Genomic DNA, 25,004 nt, shown 5'->3' with positions numbered 1-25,004 from the left:
GCGCCACTTCTGCTTTATCGCAGACGTCTTCATCAGTCATGTCTCCTGAGAGGCACCAGCCGTCTGTCCTCGTATGTGCCATGTGAAGTCTGTGTGACTGGAAGCAGAGGGACGGTCTAATGGCTTGGATCTGTGCTCTGCGCTTTGTCTGTAGATCATCGCGATGAAGGACGGGACGATACAGACTGAGGGGACACTAAAGGACGTCCAGAACTCCGAGCCGGAGCTGTTTGCGCATTGGAAGGCCCTCATGCATCGTCAGGACCAGGAGTTCCAGAAGGTTCAGCTTGTTCATGCGATACATCCACATCCATATTAATTCCTAATGCGTTATTTATTTATTTTTTGAGTGTACATGGCATCTGAGGATCTCTTTTAAAATTAAAAACTATTTCAAAGCGATTAAAGTCAGGGTTATCGCACTGCAGCAAAGCCTTTATTAGTGTATAAGGTTGGGTGTGTGTGGCAGGAGTGTGTTTAAGTGTGTGAGTGAGCTTCAGTGTGGGTTGCAGGAGACGGTGGCAGAAAGCGCCACCGTACTGGAAAGGAAGAACCTTAGGAGAGCCATGTACTCCAGAGAGGCACTGAAGACTGAGGAAGAGGAGGAGGGTAAGAGGAAGCATACCTTCCCTGTACTCTTCTGTTGAAGAGCCGTCTCTGTCTCTGTCTTCTGTCGGTCCGGTTTGCCATCTGTCAGTGTCAGGCCATGTTTAAGAGTGAAACCCCCTCTTGCTCAGTCAAGGCGATTCCCTTTGACGCGCACACAAGCTTGGATGGGTTGTGTATTGGAGGCTGAATGTCTGGCTCCACACCCGACCTTCCTAACTGGCCTCTGGCGCTCACACTGCATCCTGTGTCATGTTTCTGTCCTCTGATAGCATAATAAACAGTTTGACCCTCCTCTAGACCAGGCTTGGCAGCTTTGTGGCACCAAGCCCAGCCATAATCCCCCTCCGACCAGCCGCCGCGTGCCAGACGACAGAGTCTGACGAGGCCCAGGGCAGCCTTGTGCGGCACTGCTGCTACCGGCAACCTTCTGCCAGACAGATAGATGCACTCAGGGGGGAAATTTCATATAACCCATTGTCTGACAAAAGATCAGGCTTACCCAAGGAGGGACAAGGCTTTCAAAAGAGCCATTTTCATTTGTAATGTTGTCAGATGCCATGTGTCCTTTGACAATTTGTTTTTTGTCTAGTCAATAAAAGCTGTCAGTGGTTTATCACGTTCTGCCCATGCCCCATTCTGTTACCGAAGCATGTTTTTCATCTTCCTGTGCATGATAAAACCGTTCCCGGTAACACGGGTGTAATTCTGCATCAAAGCAACGCAGCCCCGTGCTGGGTGATGAAGTGGCCTCTTCACTACTTGCCAGGCTGCGTCTGACTGATGCCAGTGTGCTCTTGTGTGCTGCTGGCCTGCGACATGCCCATGTTCAGTGTTATCAGGCTGTTTTCTGTCTCTGTCTGACTGCCGTCTGCACTCCGCAGCCCTGGGGACCGCACTCACTCCTGAAGCAGGTGTGCATGCTCTCTCTGCTGTGCGTTTGTCTCGAGTAGGTAGCGATGCTGTGTGCTGCACGCGGCTGCATGCGTCCAATCGCGTAGAGCGCCCCGCCGCTCGGCCCTGCCCTGTGACGACATGCTCCCGATGCGTTAAGTGCTTCTAGCGTTTGTGTCTCCGCACACCTTCCCTCACGCCCTTTCTCTCTGTGTCTGTCTGTCTCTGTATCTTGTTCACTCTGTATATGCTTTCCTCCTACACCCAGCACAAAGTCCTGTCGCCCACTCTCTTATGCACTTAAAAGGACGCAAGGCCACGTTCTAATTTTAGGGTGGGTGGAAGAGCTTAGCGCTCTTAGCAGTCACCTGACCGGTGAGACGTGAATCGGCAGTAAGCCGTCAGGACCGCTCCCCATCCACCCCATCCCCATTCTAAAGGTCTGTCTCTCCCACTGACATGTACAGAACTCTGCTATAGATCGGCGGACCAGTCAGCGAATTTCTTCAACAGAGTAATGTCAGCGATGGGGTTAGGCATGTTCTTGTTGTCCAATTCCTTATCACAGACCAGTGGCCTTCCCAGTTTTCCACTCACTCTCTTCTCTGGTTTCCTGCCTCATTTCACTTCTCTCTCTCTCGCTTGTCTCTCTGTCCCCCTGCCCTCATTCTTCTTCCTCTGCACGAGTAACCCGACAGCCCTAGACACGCCCCTCTCATCTGCAAGCTCCACCCCTTCTCGGCGGCTCGGCCCTGCTGCATGCTGGGCTTGTCAGGAATGCTGCACGTTTTCGGCTTTAGCGGCTTTAGCGGCAGGCTGCCGAAAATGTCGCTAACTGAGCAGTGACAGAATCTCAGCGCTTGCCACTCAAACGCCTGAGCCGTGGCCGCCTGCACTGAAGCATGCGCGCTGCTGAGGGACCTGCTTGGCGCCATCACCTAGCCGTGCGTTGTTTGCATCCGCACCGCGTGCTCCTGTCCCTAACTGCTGTCGGTAGCCATAGCTAAACAGCCCGGACCGGGCCCTTACCTGGGCGCTGTCGTCCACCCCGCAGAGGAGTCGGCAGAGAGCGAGGGCGAGGACAGCCTGTCACAGGCCATGCGACGGCGGACCACCATCCCCTGGCGCTCGTGCGGCAGGTACCTGGGCTCGGCCGGCCTGCTGCTCCTCCCCCTCCTGCTGCTCTCGCAGATGCTCAAGCACTCGCTCATGGTGGCCATCGACGTGTGGCTCGCGCACTGGACCTCCGACGTCATCCGCGCCAAGATCGACGCCGCGCGACCCAACTGCACGCTGGGGCAGGTGAGTGCCGCTCGGGCCGCGGGAGGGGGCGTGTTGCCACTGCAGTGTGTGAGTGTGTTAAACCACGCACTGTTACGTTGAATCTGCATACGCTGAATTTACATAACTAAACTTGCAAATGCAACATTATTTACTCATCAGTCTTCCTGAGAGATTTTATGGTTTCATATAGATTTCCTGTAGACTTCAGGGTAGGATCCTGTAGTATATGTAAGCACTGTGACCTGTAGAGGAACCCCTTTGTCTAAATATCACAGTAGTCTTTCATGCCTGTGCAGTAATGTGGTATCAGCTGAAGCTAAAATCGTCCCCTTGCATACACACACACTGTGAGTGGTCCCTTCGTGTTATTCACACGTTCGGGGCACAGCAGGCGAATGTTGTTGCCTGACTAGACTTCCATACTCACTTTATTATTAGACACTCGAGTGTAGCTGTGCCCGGGGAGAAGTGGCATGATTAATCACCCATGGACACCCCTGCACCAATGCCCCTTACACGACACAAAAGTAGAGGGACTAGCCTGTCTCCAATGCCTGAGCTACTCTGAATGCGTGTTCAAAATACACTGTTTAAGATGTTTGAACATCCAAGGGCTTTCTGCACAGCTGTTCAGACAGAAAGAGTCTTAGAAAGACTAAGATGGTAAAAACCAGATCACATGATATAAGCCATACTGGTGTGCACGGTTTGATACCACAATTATTATTTAAACCACTGCCATTCCAGTTACTCAGTAAAAGGACTGTAAAGAGCTGTGGTGAAAGATTTAAGAGTCTCTTTTAATTTGTGTGCCACATTTGTATGCATTAGCAGGCCCAGATGAATATTTGTAGAGTGCTTAGGGTTATCATTAGATTGATCTGCCCTGCTTTTGTTTACGGGAAGCATGGGTAATTAAGGATGATGTGAGGCTTAAAAGGTTAGGTTAATGCTTTAGAGTCAATACAGCTTTGCTCTTAAACAACCTTCCCTAGCTAATGCGCTGATGGGGCTCTCTCTTCCTGTGTGTTCCCTTGAACCTCCATGATGGAATATCAGTACCATTCAGTCTCTCTCTGTCATTCACTCATCTCTCCCTCATCCTCCCTCTCTCTCTCTCTCTCTCTCTCTCTCTCTCTCTCTCTCTCTCTCTCTCTCTCTCTCTCTCTCTCTCTCTCTCTCTCTCTCTCTCTCTCTCTCTCTCTCTCTCTCTCTCTCAGCATGTAGCTCTCAACACTGTCACATTCACACGCGCACGCACACACACACACACAGACAGGCAGGCAGGCAGGCACGCACACATACGTGCACTTGGCAGCGGGAAAATAAATGCATTGTGTGTGCTGTTGGGTGCAGGACTGTGGGTTGAGTCATTCCTCGTACCTGCTGGTCTTCAGTGTGCTCTGCTGTCTGGGCATCGTGCTGTGTCTGGTCACATCCGTGGCCGTGGAGTGGACAGGCCTGCGCGTGGCCAAAGAGCTGCACCACAACATGCTGAAGAACATCATCGTCGCCCCCATGAGGTAGGCACACCTCCCGCCTTATTAGGAGGAGCTTGTTTAGTATTCCTGCATGCACGTTTGTGTGAGTGTGTGTGTGTACCTGCCAGATCACATAACTGTGTAAAGTGTTTGTACCATTTTGCATAGTCAATCACTGGTGAACTGTCTGTTGACTGATGTGTCCCATCTGTCTTAGCTGAGGACAGCAAACAGTATTTCTGCTTTTAGCACCATGGCAACAGTAGAGTGCTCAGGGGTAAAGAGGGAGCCAGTACACTGTGTGTGTGGTTTCTGGCCTGCTTACCTTCCCCTGTGGACCAAAGTTATTACATGTTAATCCAACCAAAACAAACCAAACCTATTGAAAATAGCAGACATGTATAAGGGAACGTACAGGATTAGAATGTGTTAAGAAGTTCAAATTAATTGGGCATGTGAAAGCGTTCTTACAGTATTTCTGAGCCTTCTGAGAAAAGGTTTCTTTTTCTTTTTCCAGACTATTTGAGACGACTCCTTTGGGAAGCCTTCTGAACCGATTCTCGGCTGACACAAACACCGTAGACCAGGTACGCCATTAAAGGAGCGCTAGAGAGAGACACTTCCTCAACATCTTTCTCTCTTTCTTCTCCCAGAACAGGGATTAGATGTATACCTATAAAAAACAAACAAACAAACAATAACACAGTATCCTTCGCTTCTCTGAAACAGAAACGTACACAATATTGAGATTTGACTGCAATATGATTTGATATCAATAGGTCAGATGACAAGGGTTAATGATTATTTTTCCCTTGTATGACTGTTCAGGTTGGTTGGTCACGCTGTTTACTTTGATGTTTTGATGATAATGGTCAGTTAGCAATTTTCTCAAATCACCCTGCGTACCAGGAGACTAGAATATGGGACACGCAAACAAAAGGTTCACATCTTAGAAAATGTGTTGCAAAACTCAACTATTTCCTGGTTAGGTAGTTTGAGATAGGAACAAGCACAGCTTCAGTGGTTCTGATGTGATTCTGTTGATGACATTAAGCCTGTGTGTATTTATACACAGCCAATCTCATTCATCAGAGGTCGACAAAGGAACTCACTCCCATCAGTAGCATGTCACTACAATAAAAAATATGCGTATAATTCAACAAGAATATATTTACAGGAGATGCTTTGTCATTCCAGACAAGACTCTGGTTGAACCCCTCAGCACAGGTTTAAAGGATTCTGAGTTCTTTTGCTAGTAGACTAACAAACACTGGTCATTAAACTAAAAAAAAGACTCTGACGCTGTGAATGTGTGTCCTCTGTTCTTTCTAAACCCCCTCCCCCAATTTCTCCAGCACATCCCTGCTACACTGGAGTGTTTGATTCGATCTACTCTTCTGTGCGTGTCTGCCCTAGGTGTGATCTCATATGTCACACCCGTGTTCCTCATCGCGCTCACACCCCTTGCCATTGCCTGCTACTTCATCCAGAAATACTTCAGAGTGGCGTCCAAGTATGCTCCTCACACGTGCCCCATATTTATAGACATGTTTAGAAATAGAACAGCCAGCAAGCTAGCTAAAAGTCACATATATAATCTGTTTAGCTAATATTGTCATCCTGGTGTATACAGGAAACCATTGAAACTCCCCCCCCGAGTGTCATGTCACACAACGAAAGCATTATATATCCTCCCCATCCACTTTATTCCAAACTCCTACTTTGCTCTTGTATCTTTTAACTATGTCACAGGTGCACCTGTGTTATAGCTGCAGTTTGTAGGTGTTCCGTTACAGACTGTAGCCCATCTGTGGTCATGCATAATTTGTCAGCCATCCTCGATCGTCCGTTAATCACTTATCAGTCCCTGACTGCAGGACTACTCCTGGCAGCAGGGCATTCTCAGCCCAGCAGTCACACTGACACGCCAGCGTCAGGGTCGCGAGGGGAGGGACGACTGAGAGGCTAACGCGGGTACGAGAGTATCCGACACAGCGGTGTTCCTGGAGATTTCACACATCAGCGTCACTGCTGGATTGAGAGGGATCTGACAACCAAATACATCTTGCCACCTGTTCATTGATGAAAAACAATGCACAATGGTCAACACATAGTCAGTCTCTAACCCTACACCTGCAGGCTGTTACGAGTTATGACATTTTTCTGGAATGTAGTTAACAGTTTAACCTAAGGTTTACTCTTTCCGGTCCTGTGTAGCTTAGGTACTTGTTTCAGGGGTCCTTCTAAGATCAGTTTGGAGAATGCTTGAAAGAGATGGATGACCCTACTAGACACAGGAAGTGTTAAGTGAGGTGATGAGAATCGTGCGTAAGACAGCTGTGTGATTGTGCGTGTCCTCTGCCTCATTCCCGTGTGTATGTTTCTCCAGAGATCTGCAGCAGTTGGAGGACAGCACCCAACTGCCTCTGCTTTCTCACTTCTCTGAGACCGTGGAGGGACTCACTACCATCAGGGCCTTCAGGTGAGGGCCAGTCACAAAAGACACGTGTACAGCAGTCAGACCACGATGCTTCAGTGACCTGTAATGTCTCCTCTGCCCTGATAAGAAGCTGTTGTGCTTTACGTGTGTGGCATAGGTACGAGGCCAGGTTTCGCCAGAGGCTCCTGGAGTTCACGGACGCTAATAACGTCGCATCGCTTTTCCTCACCGCTGCTAACCGCTGGCTTGAAGTCCGCATGGTATGTCACCTTCACCGCAATCATTGGTACCTTCCAATAATACATTCCAGCAAGGGGAATCTTAGCGTGTTTCTCTGAGTGCAAACAACGCCCTGACTGCTGCTGTTGATAATTCCCGTACAATAATAGATACTCATACAGTCATTTTTATTTATGTCCACACAGCCAGGATATGTGCATTTCTTAGAACTGTTGCCATCGTAATATGACTCATCTGAGCTCTTTCAGTTGTATTACATGATTGCTCCCTCTGTAGGACTTTCTAGAATTACAGGATATTTCAAAAATGGCAGGACATTCTAGAAAAACTAGCCATGCCTCCAGAACGAAACATTCCCTTGTGGCTCACTGTATGTTTGAAACACAGGCTTAAGAGATGAATGAGGCCAAAACAGATCATTAAACGCTGGCTTTTCTTTAACTTTGCCAGGAGTACATTGGCGCCTGTATTGTCCTCATAGCTGCAGTCGCCTCCATCACCAGCTCTCTCTGCAGCTATCTGTCCACGGGCCTGGTTGGGCTAGGACTGACCTATGCTCTGATGGTATGACCTCCTACAAACACACCAACAAAACGAGGGTTGCATCAAGGATTTCACTGGCTGATACTAAAATGTATATTCTGTATGTAGCAAAAGACGTCAGCGTGCAGGGACTTCTGTCTCTTTAGACGCTGTTGTCTTATTCATGCCTTATCATGCCATGGATATGGTGACATCCATTTTGTCATCTTGATCTGGATATTGGGTCTCTGCAAATCTCTCCTTTCTTTCTTATGCTGTCTGTGTGCACACCGTCAGGTGTCGAACTACTTGAACTGGATGGTGCGTAACCTGGCTGACATGGAGGTGCAGCTGGGTGCGGTGAAGAGGATTAATAGTCTTCTGAAGACCGAGCCAGAGAACTACGAGGGACTGCTCTGTGAGCTTTGCACAGGGGATGTTAACATGCCTCCTACACACTATTACTCACTCTGTTTATTCAGCAGTGTGCGCTTTGCGATGGCCTCCGCGTTGTTTTTATCTGCCTTTTGCATCTCTGCGCTCCATTCCAATTTCCTTTCCATCTTATTCAAGTTTGGTTTATTCGTCATATACATAGACATACACAGCATAACAGTATTCCTCTCACCCTTACCTTTCTTCTCCTCCTTCCGTCTTATTCCGGTCTTTCGTCTCACTCCTCCTTAACCCCCTACCCCTCTTTGCCTCTCAGCTGCGTCCCAGGTCCCAGAGGGATGGCCCCAGCGGGGGGAGATCCAGATCCAGAACCTGAGCGTGAGGTATGACAGCTCTCTCAAGCCCGTCCTAAAGCACGTCAACGCCCACGTCAGGCCCGGACAAAAGGTACAGCCACAGATCTCCGGATGGGATCATGGCCCTGCACAAACACCGCCACAAGCCCTGGACTTAACGGTCACCTCTGTTCAAATTTAGTCATGACCTAAATATGTACCACTTACAGGCTAGCCGAAAATAGCATCGGTGTTGAATGTGAACATAATATCTGTGTAGATGATGAAGAGTTCTTTTATTGTGGGTTCCTCTGCATCTGCTGTAGGTGGGCATCTGTGGTAGAACAGGAAGTGGCAAATCTTCCTTCTCCTTAGCCTTTTTCCGCATGGTGGACACTTTTGAGGGTGCGGTTTCAAAACTCCTTTTCTGACATTAGAATGTCATCCTCCTCCTCCACTCTGAGTGATATATGGATACTCTTTTGTGTGCTCTTTTAACAGGACGGATAATTATAGATGATATTGACATAGCGAAGCTGCCTCTTCAGACACTTCGGAGTCGCTTCTCAATCATTCTCCAAGACCCCATTCTCTTCAGTGGAACAATCCGGTCAGACATGTCTAGTGTGCTCAGTTACGTTAATACATCAACAAACATTTTGCATATTACTAAAGCAATAGTTCAGTCAAAATACTAATGTTGGTTATAATGTATGAAAGCAGATGACAGCCAGTTGGCATTAAAGGTTGGCCATGTTAGCATGTTAGTTCAAGCTGTTCTTAAAAGTCCACATTCAGCACTTCAGCAGTTGTGTCTCTGTTCAGTCAGTGCATTCGTGACCTTCGAGTGACTCTTGTGCTTTAAGTGGTGCCCTACCACTTTAATCATCGAGTCTCAGTGGAGCCATATGCTGTGACTGGTGGGGTGTCTCCGATGCTGTTGCCTGCATTCCGATTGGCTAGAACAGACAGCAGGCTGCCTTGCTGTTCCATCACTAAGCAACGCTCTAGGAAATCAGGGCATCTGACTGAGTTGGGTGGCCTCCTCTGAGCCGACTGGGCAGCTTGGTTGTGCTGTTTTTCTTCCAGAATAGTGGTACCCGGCTTCACACACATGGGCAAAAGGAGGCTTTGAAAATTCTTCCTCCTTTGCTTGTGCGATTGGTGCCTCTGATTGTTTGACAGAGGAAAACGTTTGGAATGAAGAAAATACTTTTTTTTTTTTTGTTTGTTTTGTTACTTGATTAACGCTGTCTTTAATACAGGAACTTCCGTTTGTGTTCAGCTTTAATCTAGATCCAGAGATGAAGGCTACAGACAGCATGCTTTGGGAAGCTCTGGAAATCGCCCAGCTCAAACCAGTAGTAAAAACCCTGCCTGGGGGACTTGGTAAGGGAGGTGTTGGAGATCTGACTTTGCTTTTTAATGGTTCAACCTCTTCTCTTCCCCCCTTCTTTTATTTGGAATGGATCTGGGTCTTTAGCAGTCAGTAACAGTTAGCACATGATATAATGTGGAAACAAGCCTTCATTTCCCATCTGAGATATTAATTCCCAGAATATGGAAATGTGTCTCAGATGAGGTTAGCTAGCCAGCAGGATAACTAGCAGGGCTATGAAGGATTAATGTCTCATCTTCGATTGTAGATGTGTTTGCAATTTTAAGAGGCTACTGTTCCACATCCCACTCACTCACAGTGATGAGAAAACCCTGACTGTTGCAGTGTAGTCATGTCACTAAAGGAGAGCAATAGCAATGGTAACAAGCGATAAATATGTGAAAACAAAAGTCACACTAAAGCATTTATTTCTGCTGTTAGCGTCACCTCGATTAGTATTTTCCTTTCTCTTCATGCGGCAATTCTGAGCTATGTTGCTCTGTTTTAGACGCCATACTGACAGAAGGTGGGGAGAACTTCAGCCAGGGCCAGCGTCAGCTCTTCTGCCTGGCGCGAGCGTTTGTGCGCAAGAGCAGCATTCTGATCATGGATGAAGCCACGGCCTCCATAGATATGGCCACGGTGTGTGTGGGTGAGAGAGAGAGCGAGAGAGAGAGAAAGAGAGATATGTCACAGTACATGTCCCTGAGCAAATGGAGCATACCAGAAGTAAATGAACCGGAAATGGCTTGATAGGATGAAAAGTGCTTATACTGTGCATTTTGTGAAACGTTTGGTAATACGTTTGGTAATACGTTTAGTAACTCTCAGACTATGGGTGGTGTAACAAAATTTATAAAAAGTAAAAAAAGGATAAAAAAAACTTAAATAAAACCCTTATTTTAATTAGGTTTGTTGTATATGGGACAAAACTATGTATTAACTGGATGATAATAAAAAAAACATCACAGTTAGCCAGTTCTACACATCACTTTGTTTTTGGGCATCGTTTTGGCCCGTTGCTTGTTTTACAGGAGAGCATTCTGCAGAGAGTCGTAATGACAGCATTCGCTGATAGAACCGTGGTGACCATAGCAGTGAGTATCCAGCTGCAGAGCCCAATATCCATTATACACATTTAAAATATTTCACATGGATCAGTTTTGGATGACTTTTTTCTTGTTTTCTCTTTGCAGCATCGAGTGCACACCATCCTAAATGCAGACCTGGTGATCGTGATGAAGAGGGGGGTCATTCTGGAGTACGATAAGCCAGAGGTTCTGCTTGGTGCTGATGACAGTGTTTTTGCCTCTTTCGTTCGGGCAGACAAATGACCACCAAGGACCTTCGACTGAAAGTGCAATTGTACCCTGTATTATTGTTTTATATTTCATTATGCCTGTAAATAAGATGCGGTTTCTTTACTAATAAAAGAGAAATTCCTACATATGCTCATTTTATGATTCTTAGTCATTATTTCGTCAAAGGTAACAATGATGTGACAGCGCTGTGTTTATTGCAATAGTTCAGAATTTATTTTTAAATAATAATTGTTTCAGTTGAAATGCGGCAAATATCCTAAAGTGAAAGTCTGAAACAATCTATGGCTTTGTGTCCTCCAGCACCAGACACTGGGCTACTTAAAGGCCTTCATGACATACTGGTAGCTGTGGTACAGGTTAACAAATACAAGCATCTAAAATAAGCCCCCATGCCCCAGCTATATGATACAGACTAAAGTACTGGGCCACCTACCCAATCACACCTGCAGGATCTTTTATGACGTCCCATTCTAAATCCATAGGCGCTATGTCTTGGAGTGCATTAAGATTTCCCTTCAGGCCAAGCCCTGAAAAAACAACCCCATAGCATTATCCGTCCTCCGCCAAACTTACAACTGGCACAAGGCAGTCAGGCAAACCCAGACTCGTCCATCAGACTACCAGACTGTCAGCCTTAACTCCAAATGGGATCGCCTTCTCTTAAATGCTTTGTTGTTGGTCTAATATGTATGCAAATAGGCTCTAATCTGTGCTTTACCTCTTATCTCAGTGTTTTGAAATGTTGGACTTTCAATCTAAGCAAAAGTTTTAAATACAACAAATAAATAACGGTGGCACAAATGGCAATTTTTGAGTAATATATAAACATAGACCGGCCTGTTTTGAGCTATGCCCTGCCCGTGTGGAGTTTGACCGGCCCTGTTTTGAGCTATTAAGAACTCACTGGCAGTGGCAGCTCAGTGGTTAAGGTACTTGACTTGTAATCAGAAGCTTGCTGGTTCCAGCCCCATCACTGCCAAGTTGCCACTGTTGGGACCCTGAGCAAGACCCTCAATTGCTCAAGTTGTACTCAGTCATAATTGTAAGTTCCTTTTGGATAAAGGCGTCAGATAAATGCTGTAAATGTAAATGAGCGGCACATTCTGAGCTATGCCCCTCCCATCTGGAGTTTGACCGGCACGTTCTGAGTTATGCCCCTCCCATCTGGAGTTTTTCTTGACGGCAGAAATGTTAAAATATGATTTTTTATTTAGATTTGATTTTCTCTCTCTCTCTCTTTTTAAAAAAAAATAAACATAGGCTACTGAATTGTATATAATTTTAGAAAACGCATTATCGTGGTTTAAGTCAACTTTGTCATATATTACCAATAAAATAATGCACAATTAGTTAAAAGATTACTGGTGGCACAACTGAGTTATCATTCAAACGGTTCTGGAAAACCGGCACGTTTTCCATTTTCCAAATGTATAAGCAGTTGAATGGTCTTTATTATTATTATTATTATTTTTTAATAATTATTCAAGATTCTAAGTGTGAGTTTTAAATCGGGGTTAACCATAAACCGAGATCCATCCTTTTTGCTTACATTACAGTAAATAATCAAGGAGCTCTTGACGCGGCGAGGCCCGGAGACATTTCACATGACCGTGCATGCACCCAACCAAACGCAGTCTCCGTGAGCAGGTGCAGACGACCCAAAGCATGGCTGACAAGATATCCAGTTTCAGGTGACTGGCAGGGGCAGCTGAGGCACTGAAAGATGAATCTTCTCATGAGACGTCGCCTCAGCGTGCGCGCAGAGCGCGGCCGGGGAATGCGCGTTGCGCGCGTACTTTTGGAGAGCAAATGACAACACGTGTTACGGGCTTGTTTCGCAAACTCAGGAAGAACCATCATCCACCGAGCAGTGCCAACGGTGCCTATGTACGCCTAGGAACAGTGTCCAGCGTGTAGTATGGGACAGCGATGTTGTCCAGGAAAGGACTTATTCCTGACGACTACGTGCTGACTCGCTTGGCGGAGGATGTGCTGCAGCCCAAATTCAAGGCGAAGCAGAGGAAGGCACGGTTCGTGGCAAAGAACGGAGCCTGCAATGTAGCTCACACAAATATTCGCGAACAAGGACGGTTTCTGCAAGACGTTTTCACCACACTCGTAGACCTAAAATGGCTTCATACTCTTCTTATATTTACCATGTCTTTCCTCTGCAGTTGGCTTTTGTTTGGCATGATTTGGTGGCTCATTGCTTTCGCGCACGGAGACCTGGACGTGAAAGATGACGACTTTGTCCCGTGCGTTACGGACATCCACTCGTTTTCTTCCGCGTTTCTGTTCTCAATCGAGGTCCAGGTGACTATAGGATTTGGTGGGCGAATGATTACAGAGGAATGCGTGTCCGCTATCGTAATGTTGATAATCCAAAATATAGTAGGTCTTGTCATTAACGCAATCATGCTAGGGTGCATCTTCATGAAAACGGCGCAGGCTCACCGACGGGCGGAGACACTGATTTTCAGTAAACACGCAGTGATTTCAGTAAGAAACAACAAGCTGTGTTTTATGATCCGCGTCGGTGACCTTCGCAAGAGCATGATCATTAGCGCCGCGATACGGATGCAGGTGGTGCGGAGGACCACCATGGACGACGGCGAAGTGGTCCCTCTAGACCAGATTGACATTACCATGGACAACCCTGTCGGCACCAACGGCATTTTCTTGGTTTCTCCGCTCATCATTAGTCACGTCATCGAAAAAAGCAGCCCGCTGTACGAGCTGTCTGCCGTCGACCTGCAGCACGACGACATCGAGGTCGTGGTCATCCTCGAGGGAGTGGTGGAGACAACCGGGATCACCACCCAAGCCCGGACGTCCTACGTGTCCGAGGAGATCCTGTGGGGGCAGCGCTTCGTGCCGACCGTATCCGAGGAAGACGGCATGTACGCCGTAGACTACTCGAAGTTCGGAAATACCGTCAGAGTGCCAACTCCGAGTTGCAGTGCGCGAAAAATAGACGAAGGAGGAGGCATGGCGCAACTTAAAATGAAAGATGCCGCTTCTATGAGGTCCCCGGTGCGTATACGATTAAGACAGCCAAGTACCATCCATGAGTGACTTTTTTTAAGGGAATTATTTTGTATTCAGAAATTGAGTTGAGGATAAACGCAACACCAGAAGCTGCCCCCTCTAGGTTCACACTTGCGCACCCATATCCTCCCAGTGGGACTCCAGACCCGCCACCCTTGGATCTTCGGCGGGGGTCTTTTAACGCGCACCTGAAGCCCAGATCTCCATCACACATTATGAGTCTCTTCCCCAGACAGAACTGCACTAACTACTATCCGTAAAAGATAGAAACCGGCTGTTGTGGGCATATGGGCTGTTACAAGCATATTATTTATACATTTGATTGCCAGATAAATTCCGTTGCCTCTTTGTTGCTCCGGAACCCGCGAAATGACATGATGGAGATTTTAGTTTAATAGGGGTTTTTTTGTTGTTTTTTTTAAACTGTTCTTGTCTGGCGAACCATGTTTATGTTGATTGTCTCCAGATCTTTCCTCAGGATAATTGTGTCAAAATAATTTTCTCGGCATAATAAATGCGGGATATATTTGGAGGACATTTAAAGCGTTACCGCTATTCCGAACACTAGATGTCAGCAGCACGCCATTCAGGTAACCTTTAGGCACTAAGAGGGGTGGGTCGACTAAACCTAGTCTACAAGTAAGAAACTCATGCCTGCTCTCTTATATTAATATATGGTAGTTTTAAATAGCGCTCTGAAATTGTTTAGCAATGTTCAAAATAAAACATTTAACAGTTAAAAATAAAGTGTTCAAAATAAAGTGACGATTAGGACGGGGGGGGGGGGGCGGGGTTGTAAGTAGCCTTGAATTTTCTGGAGAGAAGTATAAGATTTTCATCTCTAGATTTAAAAAAAAAAAAAAAAAAATCGAATTTGCACAGACGTTTTATTTATCTTTGAAAGTCTTAAAAAATGTTTTGTTTTTTTTGTTGTTTTTTTTTAATGTCCTCTCGCGGGTTCCCCGCTTTGGCGTGTAAGTAAACGGGAGTGTTACTAGGGCCTTTATGACCGAGCATGTCTGGACGGGCGCACACACGTCGATTTTCTCCAATCAGTAAAGAACGTTTATAAAATCAGTAGTAGCTTTTAGGCAAAAACATAAATAAGACCTCGCTGTATTCCGGCTTATGATGCCAATACTTTGATTGTAAAGTATTAAAATAACGTGCAAATAAAATCTTGTTAAATTAATTTGCAATAAGGAATTACTACTCAACTTTTCCTGGTTCTGTAATGATGGAATAAATAAATTCCCCCAAAAAAGCAAAGAAATCATTCCTCACCATAAAACAATCCATTCTGAGCTGTAATGTACAAGAGAAGCATACCATTTAATTTTTAGAAATTAAAATGGCAAGATAAAACAAAGACAGATGGGCATTTTCTCCTTTTATTAGATTATAATTTGCAGAGCTTAAAATAATTGCTTTAACTTAGATAATTAAAATATGTAAAAGAAAGCCAGAACTGAAGAACCCTGCAAATAAGAAGTCAAAATAAATAAAAGGAGACAAAGCTCCCCCATAGAGGCTATTTTGAAATAACCCACTTGCGATGTATTTATATAGTTACAATCTATTTCTTAGAATTGCAAGCAGAATGTGCATGTTCTACACACTTGTAGGTTGCTCTATCATTTCCATGACCTCTTTGATAAAAAGAAAACCAAAAAAAAAGGAAGAAAAAAGTTTGCGATCCTAGAGTATGCATCCTCATCAGTACAAGGCAGATCCATCGGCCGATTTCTCTGCATCCCTGTAGCCGAGTGTCTACATGAAGTGGGCCCACAGAGATCTCTGGTCCTGTACCAAGATCTACAGAGCAGGCTAGAAGCTGCCTGTGCCATCTACCCACATCACCAATAGCTCCATCTCATTACACAAAGCAGGCTGGACACGTGTACACTTTCACTTCTGGTGATTGACACACGATGTGCAGGGAACAATGGACAGGGTGGAGCCGCTCACTGAGGGAGTGTTTAAGTCCCAGTCAGAGCAGTTGGCACGTTTTTGAAACTGATCCTCCAGAAGGGGGAGCTAGAGATTCATTTTCTCTCTCTCTAGTAAATGAGGAAACATCACCTTAGACTTGCATATTGAACATACCCAAGGGCCAAATGCAAAACACCATCCCCTTAAAAAACACACACCCTCCAAGAATGTGCAGAAATAAAAAAAAGAATAAAATAGAACCCAAACATTAAAAGCAAATAAAAACAAACATTGTTCCTAGTTAAGATTGCAAGGTAGACAGGTGGTGGCATTATTAATATTATTAATATTATTATTCATCTTTCAGCCGGGGGGGGGGCAATTCTTCACCAGCAGGTGCTGGTTGGTGGCTCTACCTTCCCTGTCTCTGCCCACCTCTGATTCGCTTATGGTGGTAAAAAAGTGATCCGGATGCCAAAGGGTCCGTGAGTCCTGCCAGCAGTCCGACCCTTCCAAGGGCAGTGCCTCCCCCTTCATCCTCCTCGTCTTTGCCAAGGGGCTCGGCCGGTCGGCGGGCGCCTCATCTCTCGGTCACGTGGTTCTGTTGTGCGTTCGGGGGAAGGGGAGTGCACAGCACCTCTGACAGGTCGTCCATGACGCACATGTCCTTGGGGTCGACCAGGTTGAACTCCCTCACGAAGACGATGAAATGTGCGTAGAGCGTGTTCAAGTGTCCTTGCAGCTCCAGCGCCACCGTCTCCTTAAAGTGCGCCCAGTAGATGTGTGCCAGCACGTGGAACAGGTAGCGGCAGATCTTCTTCACCAGAGACTCGAAGGAGTTAGGAAACTCTTTACCTGCAGGGACGGAGCGGCACAGGGTCGGGGATTAACCTGCTGTAGGTCCACCGACGTGGGCAAGAGAACATTTCCAAAGTGAAGAAAGTTGGTGGTATAATTGTAAACTGGCAGTACATTAGATTTGCTGTGTTTATAATGCAGCAAAACACCCATGGAGACCATTTGTCGTATAGCATTAAAGAAAAAAGTGTTTGTAACAAACTCTAGAAACATGGTGATTTGGTGGGGGAGAAATGCAAATGCAAACGCACACACCAGATGTTTCTATAATGACCACAAGGTAGCACCACACTCCACTCACCATATTTTGTTGGAAAAATGTCTTCATCTGTCACTAGTTTCTGTACTAAGCTCATGACGAAGTCCACATACTGAGGTGCTGTACACTTGGACTTCTTCCCCTTTTCATCATACCAGTAGTATATTCTGCACCAAAGGAGAGATACGAGAAGTATTCATACAGCAGAACTTGTACTCCACATACATGTGCACACGCAATCATTTTAAGTCTACATATGGTCAGGTTTTATTATGTTCATCAACCGAATTATATTCGTCACCGAGTGAACAAAAGTAAGCCCCACCGAAGCCCAACGCCAGCAAAACTGGGCTGTTACACCAAGCTGCAGGCTGGAAGTAGCACAAGCATTCCTCCCCTCATCAGCGTGCTTAAGGAGGTTTGTAGTGAGGAGGCCGACAGAAGAAGGAGGAAGAGGAGGAGGAGGAGGAGGAGGAGGAGGAAGAAGATGGTCGGCCCCCATAGCCCTGTAGACATTACAAATCCCAAGGAATGTGGCCCCTGCACAGATCTGGCCATGCTAACCAACGCTACACTCAGGGTTCAACAGAGGACGCGTCGCAGAGACAGAGAGGAAGGAAAAAAACACCGGGAGAAAAACTCGCGCAGCCCGCCCACAACAATGGGGAGCTCAGCAGAAATAATAACTGAAGCTGGTGACTGAAGGCCAGAAAAATAACATCCTCTGCCTGCTTCAAGGGCCTTCAACCGACGTCTTCCGCAAACATGCGGCTGCTGAGCAAATCTCAGGCATACATGGGTTACGGTCACCAAGCCTAAACCCGCTGATCCACCTAAAAAGCCAGACGGGCCAAGGCCCTGAAGGCAGCTGCCTTTCGTCACCTTTTCCGGACCTGAAAGTGCCCAAGTCCATGCTCTGCCCCTCCTCAGCTTTTAAGGTGGCACACGCAGAACATTCTGAAGGTCATTCAAGATAACCTAATTTGACTTATTTAGCAGGCTAGGTGAGGGGACTGTCTGATTGGCAGTTTTTTTGGGGAATAGAGTGACACTGTTTAATTCAGTTCTCTATAGGACACATCCCTGGCCGCAGCACAGGTGGTGTGTAGCAGAACTGGCACTGTAAACTTCTTGCTTGGTTTCAATCATGCACTTAAATCTTAATATTAAACCACAATTACATTTGACAAAAAAAAGCACCACAAACAAAATATTTGCCTTCAAACTGGTTACATTGCATTATGACGTGCGCTGGTCAGAAAGTGAATGGCCACCTAAAGAATCACCGCACATACTGTTACAGAGCATGGGCTCATCTTCTGGGGCCATTTTGATGTGGAGTCATGCCCATGTAGGGGTGAGGAACAAGGCTGGCCGTGCCAGTGCATTCTACTGAGACAACAGTAAAGTGGAGATTCAGGTTGTGCAGGGCTGACGTAGGACAGTGAGACACCTGCGAGACTTACCCTGCAGCTGTACAGTTAGCACGCACGACACGTGCGCACCAGGTAACAACTATATAACACAAACTATAAACGTGTCAAAACTGCAGTCTTAAAGGATTGAACAGGATTAGAATCTAAAAAAGGACAAAAAAACACACCACTTGGAAAATTAAAAGAAAGGCATTGCCCGAGGAGGGTAAAGAAATGGTAGGTTTCCTGTCGCAGTTGTCTTGTAAAGCTAATGGCAGGATCCTTGCCCATTGTTCAGTCCTTTTCTCGAGCCTTTTCATCACCTGAGCAACTGCGAGAAGTCACGAGACATCGCAATCAAACCGCCATCTCCCGTACCTCCCTCATGAGAAGCCCCATTCCTAACAAAGACTCGTCAGCCTTCCTCATCCAAACGGCAACAACAAGTAAAACAGGCAACGTTGCGCCAAGGATGCGTGCACACAAACACTGGACGTGTCTGCTATGCTGTGACCCAGCAGAGACCCAGCAAACGGGCGTTTCCGCCCAGAGAAAAGTGGGTACCACGGGCAGGAACCGCAGGTACGTCTTACGGCTCAGCAGTTTGATTTGATTTAAACAATGAAGGCAGAGGTCTAGTCCTGAACACCACTCCAGCATCTACTTTATGCATGACTGAATTCCAGTTAGTTAATAAGCTAATAAGAGGCACTTCAGTCACAAGCTAAAGTTTAGAGTCAATAATTACCAAATTGAGCTTAGCCCACATGTGCTGGAGGAATCTCTGATCCAGAACTCTGAGGAGCTGTGTGTGTTTATAGTCAGACGGCACACGATTACATTTGACCAGTTTGGGGTGGGGATGTACTTACGTGTTACAGGCCGTCATGGACTGACATGTGTCTCCGGTACAAAACTCAGAGATTGTGCTGTACTGTAGGTTGATGAGATTGAAGAATGTTGTCGCTGCAAAGTACACGAGAGAAGAGGGAGTCTTGAGTGCACAGCAATATGGCGACGGTCAAACACCACCTGAATGTCAACATTAACTGCAGGATTCACTGAAGCCTCAACACGGCTTCTGAAAGGCACTTGTGAGGAAACCGCCCTCATTTAAAGAAGAGTGATGTCTGGAAAACTAATATTTCAGAGTTCCAAAGGTTTCATCACCTGCTTAGACCAAAATGCCAAGAAAGTGCTAGTCATAAAAGACAGTACTTTCACTCTAAAGAAGCAGCTTCGCTTACGCACGTCACAAAAAAAACCAAAACCCTCAAACCCTGCAAGTAGTAAAGAGGGGCTCATACAAGTCTCTCAGCAGGAAGCTGTCTGTTTATTAACCAGCCAACTGAAGTGTCTACGAGCCCGACAAACACTCCTGATGGCTTTAACGTGGGTGGAGAAAGGAATCTGTTTGTCTAGTGTAATCAACTCACTGTTGCTGGCCAGCCATTCATTGAGGTCTATCTCTCTGGGTAGCACCACCAGCTCTTTGAGGTCGGAGTCCACCACCCGTACTTTAGTGTATTCCGGCTCCAAGTAGTGCTTCTTCTCCTCGGCAGGAGTTTTCTTCCCATTGGGCTTCGTTTTGGACTTCCTACAAAACACAGAAGGGCATTTAAAGGGGAGGACAGAGATGGTCTTCAACTAGGACCTTTACTTGACGGCTCTCTGATGGTGTTTGCACCAAATGCCCCCTTTAAGAAGCCCAAGGTGTCTGGCATTAGCGTAGCAGGCACATTCTGTGGCATTCTAAATTGGGGTGTGAAAACAGCTTTTTACTTCCAGCGTTAGTTTTAAAGTCTGAATGCTAAACCCACATGGCATTGACAGTTCCCAGCTATAAAGAGAGCTGTAATACAGCTTAGTGAGCTCAGGGCAGGGGTTGAGCTGAAACGTGTGAACAGGGTAGTGAAGGAAGACCTTACAGTTCTATTGAGAAACAATATAAAAATCATTCATTTTAAAAAAGGCTGAATATTTCTCTACACAAAATTGCAGAGGGGAAAAAAACAAACAAACAAACAAGCCCTTTGCCTTTTCACCTCAACTCCTTCTGTGCGAGTCCTTTCTCTCATTATCTTTCATCCACGTGTTAGGGTTTAAGTTTACGGTTTTGTTTACCACATGACAACAGAACTTCAGTGCCGTACCACCATTTCTTGCTCTTCTGTGAGAGTTTAAATTTGCTGAGCCTCTCTGCACCCGCCCCCTTGACACCGCAAAACCAGCCACTTCTCTGAATCAAACAAACGTTCTTGGCCTCCACCTCTCCACAACAGCCCCCACCCATTCCTGGACAAACCGCTCAAACCAGGCAGACAGTTCTAAGTCCACAAACGGCCTGATTGGGCAGCTGCCAAGTAAAGCAGTTTTGTTTCATTCTGCTTTGTGCCGGATCAGTATACGAGTCATCATTTTTATCCAAGCGCCAAACGATATGATTGCAGGTTGTTTCTCCAAGCTCTTGAACTCTTGGAGGCCCTGAGCTACCAGGTCTGCATGCCCTCTGCATGTAGAGAGCAGTAGCACCATGCCACGCTGGTTCCAACTTGCTGTTTGCAGTTGAGACAGATGCAACAGATGCAGTTGAGACAGATGCAACCGTGCTGCTCTAAGAGCAGATCACCCAAAAGCCTAGCCTCAAACTCTCGAACCGCTGATCCGAGTTCAGTCGGAGGAGTGACCGGCGAGAGCTCAGGGGTGAAAAGCAAGGCCGACAGGCAGCTGTCACATGCACCTGGTATAGGAATTAATGGGAGCCACGAGCTGGACTTGCTTAACCCAAGTCTGAGTGAATAGCACAGCTGAGGCGAGAGGCAAAACCTTCGAGCCACACGTTAGACTCTTATTACAATGGGTCACAAGCTCACACGGTGCAAATTATACCTCAGCTAATAGTCCCAGATCCTTCAAAACTGATGCATATTATTCATAAGGCACCCAAATGTCCTCAAAGGGACTTGGAGTGAGTCAGTGAAAGACAGGCCTGCTACATGAGGCATACGCTCAATGAGCCAAACCACACACAAAACGTATCTGATCTCTGCGCTCCTCTCTAGAGGTTCCAACGCCATGGATACGGGGCTGCTTTCCCCTCTCTGGTATTAGCCTTCTGGCCTGGACTGAGGGCCAACAATACCTTTTATGGCAAAGAGATGTGCAAGTTACAAGGAGCACACATGGATCTCTCTCTCTCTCCCCCCCTTTCTCTCTCTCTCATGTCTCTCGCTCTCATGCTCACGTGTCTGTCTGTCTGTCTCTCTCTCTCTCTCTCATGTCTCTCGCTCTCATGCTCACGTGTCTCTCTCTCTCTCTCTCCCCCTTGTGCTCTCTCGCTTACGTCTCTCTCTCTCTGCGCATGCGAGAGAGATGGACAATAGGAAACTAAAAAAAAAACAAAAAAAACAGGAAACGAACATTTAATGTTTAAAACTGGGGGATAAACATTCATTAAAAATTAATGAACAGTCCTAAAGAGAGTCTAACACACTTGATGGAGATGAATCAAACCAAGCGCTTCTTGCAAAATCCCAACAACCCAAGGAAGGCCCTGAAGGAATAAACCAGGCAACACAGTTTGCACTCACAGCTTCTCACTTTGATGGCAACCTCATTCACGTTTAGCAGTGGGCATGACCACACTGCTTAACATCATGTGGCTGTGGAAACCACTCCAAAAAGTGATATACCCAAATCACAGCAGGCTACGAAACACAATGCTGGTATTTTATGATGTCTTAAGAAATTAAACGTGGGGGTGAGCTGACCAAACGTCGTACAGGAAGAGAAGGCAATGAGAGCACTTTCCATTGGCAACAGTGCATCCCATCCCATATCAGACATGGACTAAGCTTGTGGACTACCCTGCTGTGCTCTTCATACCACGGACCTGCACACACAACGAAGCAAAGGGAAAGTATGATCTGGTTTAAACCCCCCCCCCCCCCCATAAAAATAAATAAAAATACAAACAAGCAAAAAAACAAAACAAAACAGTCACCCCAGGGGTAACTGGTTTATTTCTTAGCTAGTTAAAATGATAATCAAACATAAGTTAGGAGAACACGTTTGGGGTTTATTTTGTTAATCTCTATGAATAAGGAATCAATGTCTACTCGCCGCAAGAGCCTTTAATTGCACACAGCAGTTAATATTCCAAAACACTAAAAATATGCCCGATAGCAAAGAACCTCTTATTTTACAGCCTAAGGGACCGCGGCGTGAAACCATGCTCGTGTTGAATCCCACCGAAAGTGCATATGCCAAAGCCCAATTCTCGGACAAGCACTGTACAAGTTGTACAAAAGCTGCAGAAACGAGCAAACACCGTGACGAGCATAAAACAGGACGGACTCGGACGTGACGCTACATGATCGTTAATGACACGGCGGCTAAATCCATGTGCGCGCCAGTCCGCCTCGTCGCGCAAGGCTCCAGCAGTACGCGTGGCACTGCTAAAACAGCGCAGCCCGTGAATCCGCCTTCAGGTCCAAGAGAGAGGCTTGGATCATGAGTTTGGAGAGAAAACGCACGGTGGAGTTCCCACTTTAGCAGAAGACTGGCGTTAGAACCGTTACAGCTAAATTAACAAACACTTTATATGAATAACTAAACACAACCAAGATGCAAACACTGATCTCCATACATGAAATGCGTTTGCACTACCAAAGATGTGCTCTGTTACAGTTACACTTACAACAGATAGTACATATTTTTTTGTTTGTTTTTTTTGTCTTAGCCACCCTGACCTAAACAAATGCATTCACGAAGTTGGCTCACCAAACACGTTAATTACCTTAACACCTTGCCTACAGCCTGGAGAACCATTTTGCAACTCAATCCACTTTTGGATGTTTTCTGAGAGTGCATGTCCAAACTCCTGCGATCTTAAACTAGGCACAGACTACGAGCCCAGAAAAGTGCCGTCTGCTCGTCCGTGCGTCCTTACGCGCCGCGTCTTCTGTCGTTAGCACGCGCAGGAGCGCGGGGATTAAAATCATGCGAGAGCGTGAAAGCGCGTGCCACTGCCAGGAAGCCAATCGCGAGGCAGGGCGGGCGGAGCGTGCCGCGATCGCTGCGCGGGCTGCATCCTGCGCTGTTCTGCTGTAACCGCACAAACGGTTCAAGGAAAGGACACAAATATTTAACCTGAAACACCCGGTAGTGTTTAAGAAATAGCGCATTTAATTTGACCAAGGTGAGCCTTTGACAAAACACACAAAAAAAGCGCGACGGGAAACAGTCAGTCAACCTTCAAGCCAAATATCTGAAAGCTCTGGTCGTCTTGAATTGCTGTAGGGCTTGGGCGTGTATACCTACCTACGTTCATATATACACTTTAAAACACAAATAACATAATATTTGTATTTATTATTTCAGTGTTTAGTATGATAAAAGCCTCGAGCGCTGCTTCAACATGGTGAGTTACAAGGCCAATCTGAAGGCTACCATCATGGTTGATACCATGTCCTTGAACCTAGTGGCCAGCTACAGCAGTGGGATCCAGTGAGCGTGTTCAGACAACCGACACCGGGGTCCAGGCCGAGCCGTACCTACACCCCGGTCCCCGCCTAGGCCACAAATTAACATGCCCTCGCTCCACTCCAAAGGCCAGCGGGAAAGTGAAAACGAAAGAGGGGCTGTGACGTACATATGCTGTAGAGCGAGTTCTCTGTAAGATGACAAAATCTGGACAAGGCAGAGATTAAATGAAAGTTATAAAGGGAGGCCACACGAGAAGAGAATGAGTGTCACACCTAGTTAGGAGCAGTATGAAAATGGATGCCAGGGCTAGTGTTTCTCCCCAGAGCAAACAACACCTCAGCCTACAGACCACATATCACACCTCTGAGAACAGAGTCAGGCGGGTTGGGTGAAATAGAAACTAAGAGCTCTGTGCATCGCTAAACTTAACAAAATGAACAACATCAGAAAGATTAGTTAGGAATATCAATATCTGGTATTGATATTTTTAAAAATGGACATTGTTAAAAATTAAACAATAATTGATGCTGTTAATTTTGATTCCAAACGATATTCTTGGGGCTTGTACATTGACACTCAATATGCCATTTTTGAGTGGGACTAAAATGCAGGAAATATGGTGGAAAACCAAACACACTATTCCATTACATCCAGGATATGGAACTCTCTTAATGATAATCTTCAAAGTGGCCTTAGGGGACAGGCAGGGCTTCTTATCAGCAAACAAAGTCATGTTCCTTCCCAGAACACTGAAGTGTCGGGGGAATAACGTAGCGACAAAAGAAAGAAATGTCACCTGTGGTAAAAATAGACAAGACGCTACCGAACTGTTCCAACCAAGGGATGACTCGGTTGATAAATCTGACATCACTGGAAACTGTAACAAGGACTGGCTACTCAAAAAGCTCGAAGCATAAATCTCTTTATCATACACAAACGCATGCACACTTATTTTGTGCTTATTCACTACCTGATCCACCAAACAAATTCACCATCCCAGAACACCTGACTTATTGGACAGGCCCAATGACTACTTTCAAACATTTCAATTGACTTACAGTTTTATGACACTAGTGTACGTTTCCCACAAGAAACCTACCGTAGTTT

At 46.1% G+C, this 25,004-nt stretch overlaps 3 protein-coding genes across 9 annotated transcripts in view; 2 read left to right on the top strand and 1 right to left on the bottom strand.

Annotated features, from left to right (window-relative positions):
• abcc8 (ATP-binding cassette, sub-family C (CFTR/MRP), member 8) overlaps nt 1-11,025 on the top strand; it is a 38,671-nt gene extending 27,646 nt beyond the window's left edge. For 3 of the 4 annotated variants that reach the window (XM_027015180.2, XM_027015177.2, XM_027015181.2), the window contains 18 exons: nt 155-280; nt 513-609; nt 1,491-1,520; nt 2,555-2,802; nt 4,141-4,307; nt 4,783-4,852; nt 5,621-5,778; nt 6,655-6,747; nt 6,863-6,965; nt 7,396-7,509; nt 7,765-7,885; nt 8,180-8,310; nt 8,525-8,603; nt 8,700-8,808; nt 9,484-9,587; nt 10,085-10,218; nt 10,611-10,673; nt 10,773-11,025. In XM_027015180.2, the coding sequence (XP_026870981.1) occupies nt 155-280; nt 513-609; nt 1,491-1,520; nt 2,555-2,802; nt 4,141-4,307; nt 4,783-4,852; nt 5,621-5,778; nt 6,655-6,747; nt 6,863-6,965; nt 7,396-7,509; nt 7,765-7,885; nt 8,180-8,310; nt 8,525-8,603; nt 8,700-8,808; nt 9,484-9,587; nt 10,085-10,218; nt 10,611-10,673; nt 10,773-10,910 (2,085 nt within the window). In that variant the 3' untranslated portion in view covers nt 10,911-11,025. The remainder of the gene's footprint in view (nt 1-154; nt 281-512; nt 610-1,490; nt 1,521-2,554; nt 2,803-4,140; nt 4,308-4,782; nt 4,853-5,620; nt 5,779-6,654; nt 6,748-6,862; nt 6,966-7,395; nt 7,510-7,764; nt 7,886-8,179; nt 8,311-8,524; nt 8,604-8,699; nt 8,809-9,483; nt 9,588-10,084; nt 10,219-10,610; nt 10,674-10,772) is intronic. The other variant, XM_027015179.2, reaches the window with a different exon arrangement.
• An 892-nt stretch (nt 11,026-11,917) lies between these two features.
• kcnj11 (potassium inwardly rectifying channel subfamily J member 11) lies at nt 11,918-14,483 on the top strand. The gene has a single exon (XM_027015171.2). It carries the CDS (start codon nt 12,828-12,830, stop codon nt 13,971-13,973), a length of 1,146 nt encoding a protein of 381 aa, XP_026870972.1. The 5' UTR covers nt 11,918-12,827; the 3' UTR covers nt 13,974-14,483.
• Nucleotides 14,484-15,323: 840 nt separating this feature from the next.
• mob2a (MOB kinase activator 2a) overlaps nt 15,324-25,004 on the bottom strand; it is a 33,988-nt gene continuing 24,307 nt past the window's right edge. For 3 of the 4 annotated variants that reach the window (XM_027015176.2, XM_027015174.2, XM_027015175.2), the window contains exons 2-5: nt 19,847-20,007; nt 19,283-19,376; nt 17,038-17,162; nt 15,324-16,733 (exon numbers count right to left, since the gene is read on the bottom strand). In XM_027015176.2, the coding sequence (XP_026870977.1) occupies nt 16,459-16,733; nt 17,038-17,162; nt 19,283-19,376; nt 19,847-20,007 (655 nt within the window). In that variant the 3' untranslated portion in view covers nt 15,324-16,458. Of the gene's footprint in view, nt 16,734-17,037; nt 17,163-19,282; nt 19,377-19,846; nt 20,008-23,208; nt 23,365-25,004 lie in introns of those variants that run through there. The other variant, XM_027015172.2, reaches the window with a different exon arrangement.

This window comes from Electrophorus electricus, chromosome 2 (assembly GCF_013358815.1).
Source record: "Electrophorus electricus isolate fEleEle1 chromosome 2, fEleEle1.pri, whole genome shotgun sequence".
Taxonomy (NCBI): Eukaryota; Metazoa; Chordata; class Actinopteri; order Gymnotiformes; family Gymnotidae; genus Electrophorus; species Electrophorus electricus.
This window is presented reverse-complemented; position numbering and strand designations above follow the sequence as displayed.

Bases quoted from the DNA above. Each gene is read 5' to 3' on its own strand.
- kcnj11 (XM_027015171.2), top strand. From the start codon at position 12,828: ATGTTGTCCAGGAAAGGACTTATTCCTGACGACTACGTGCTGACTCGC.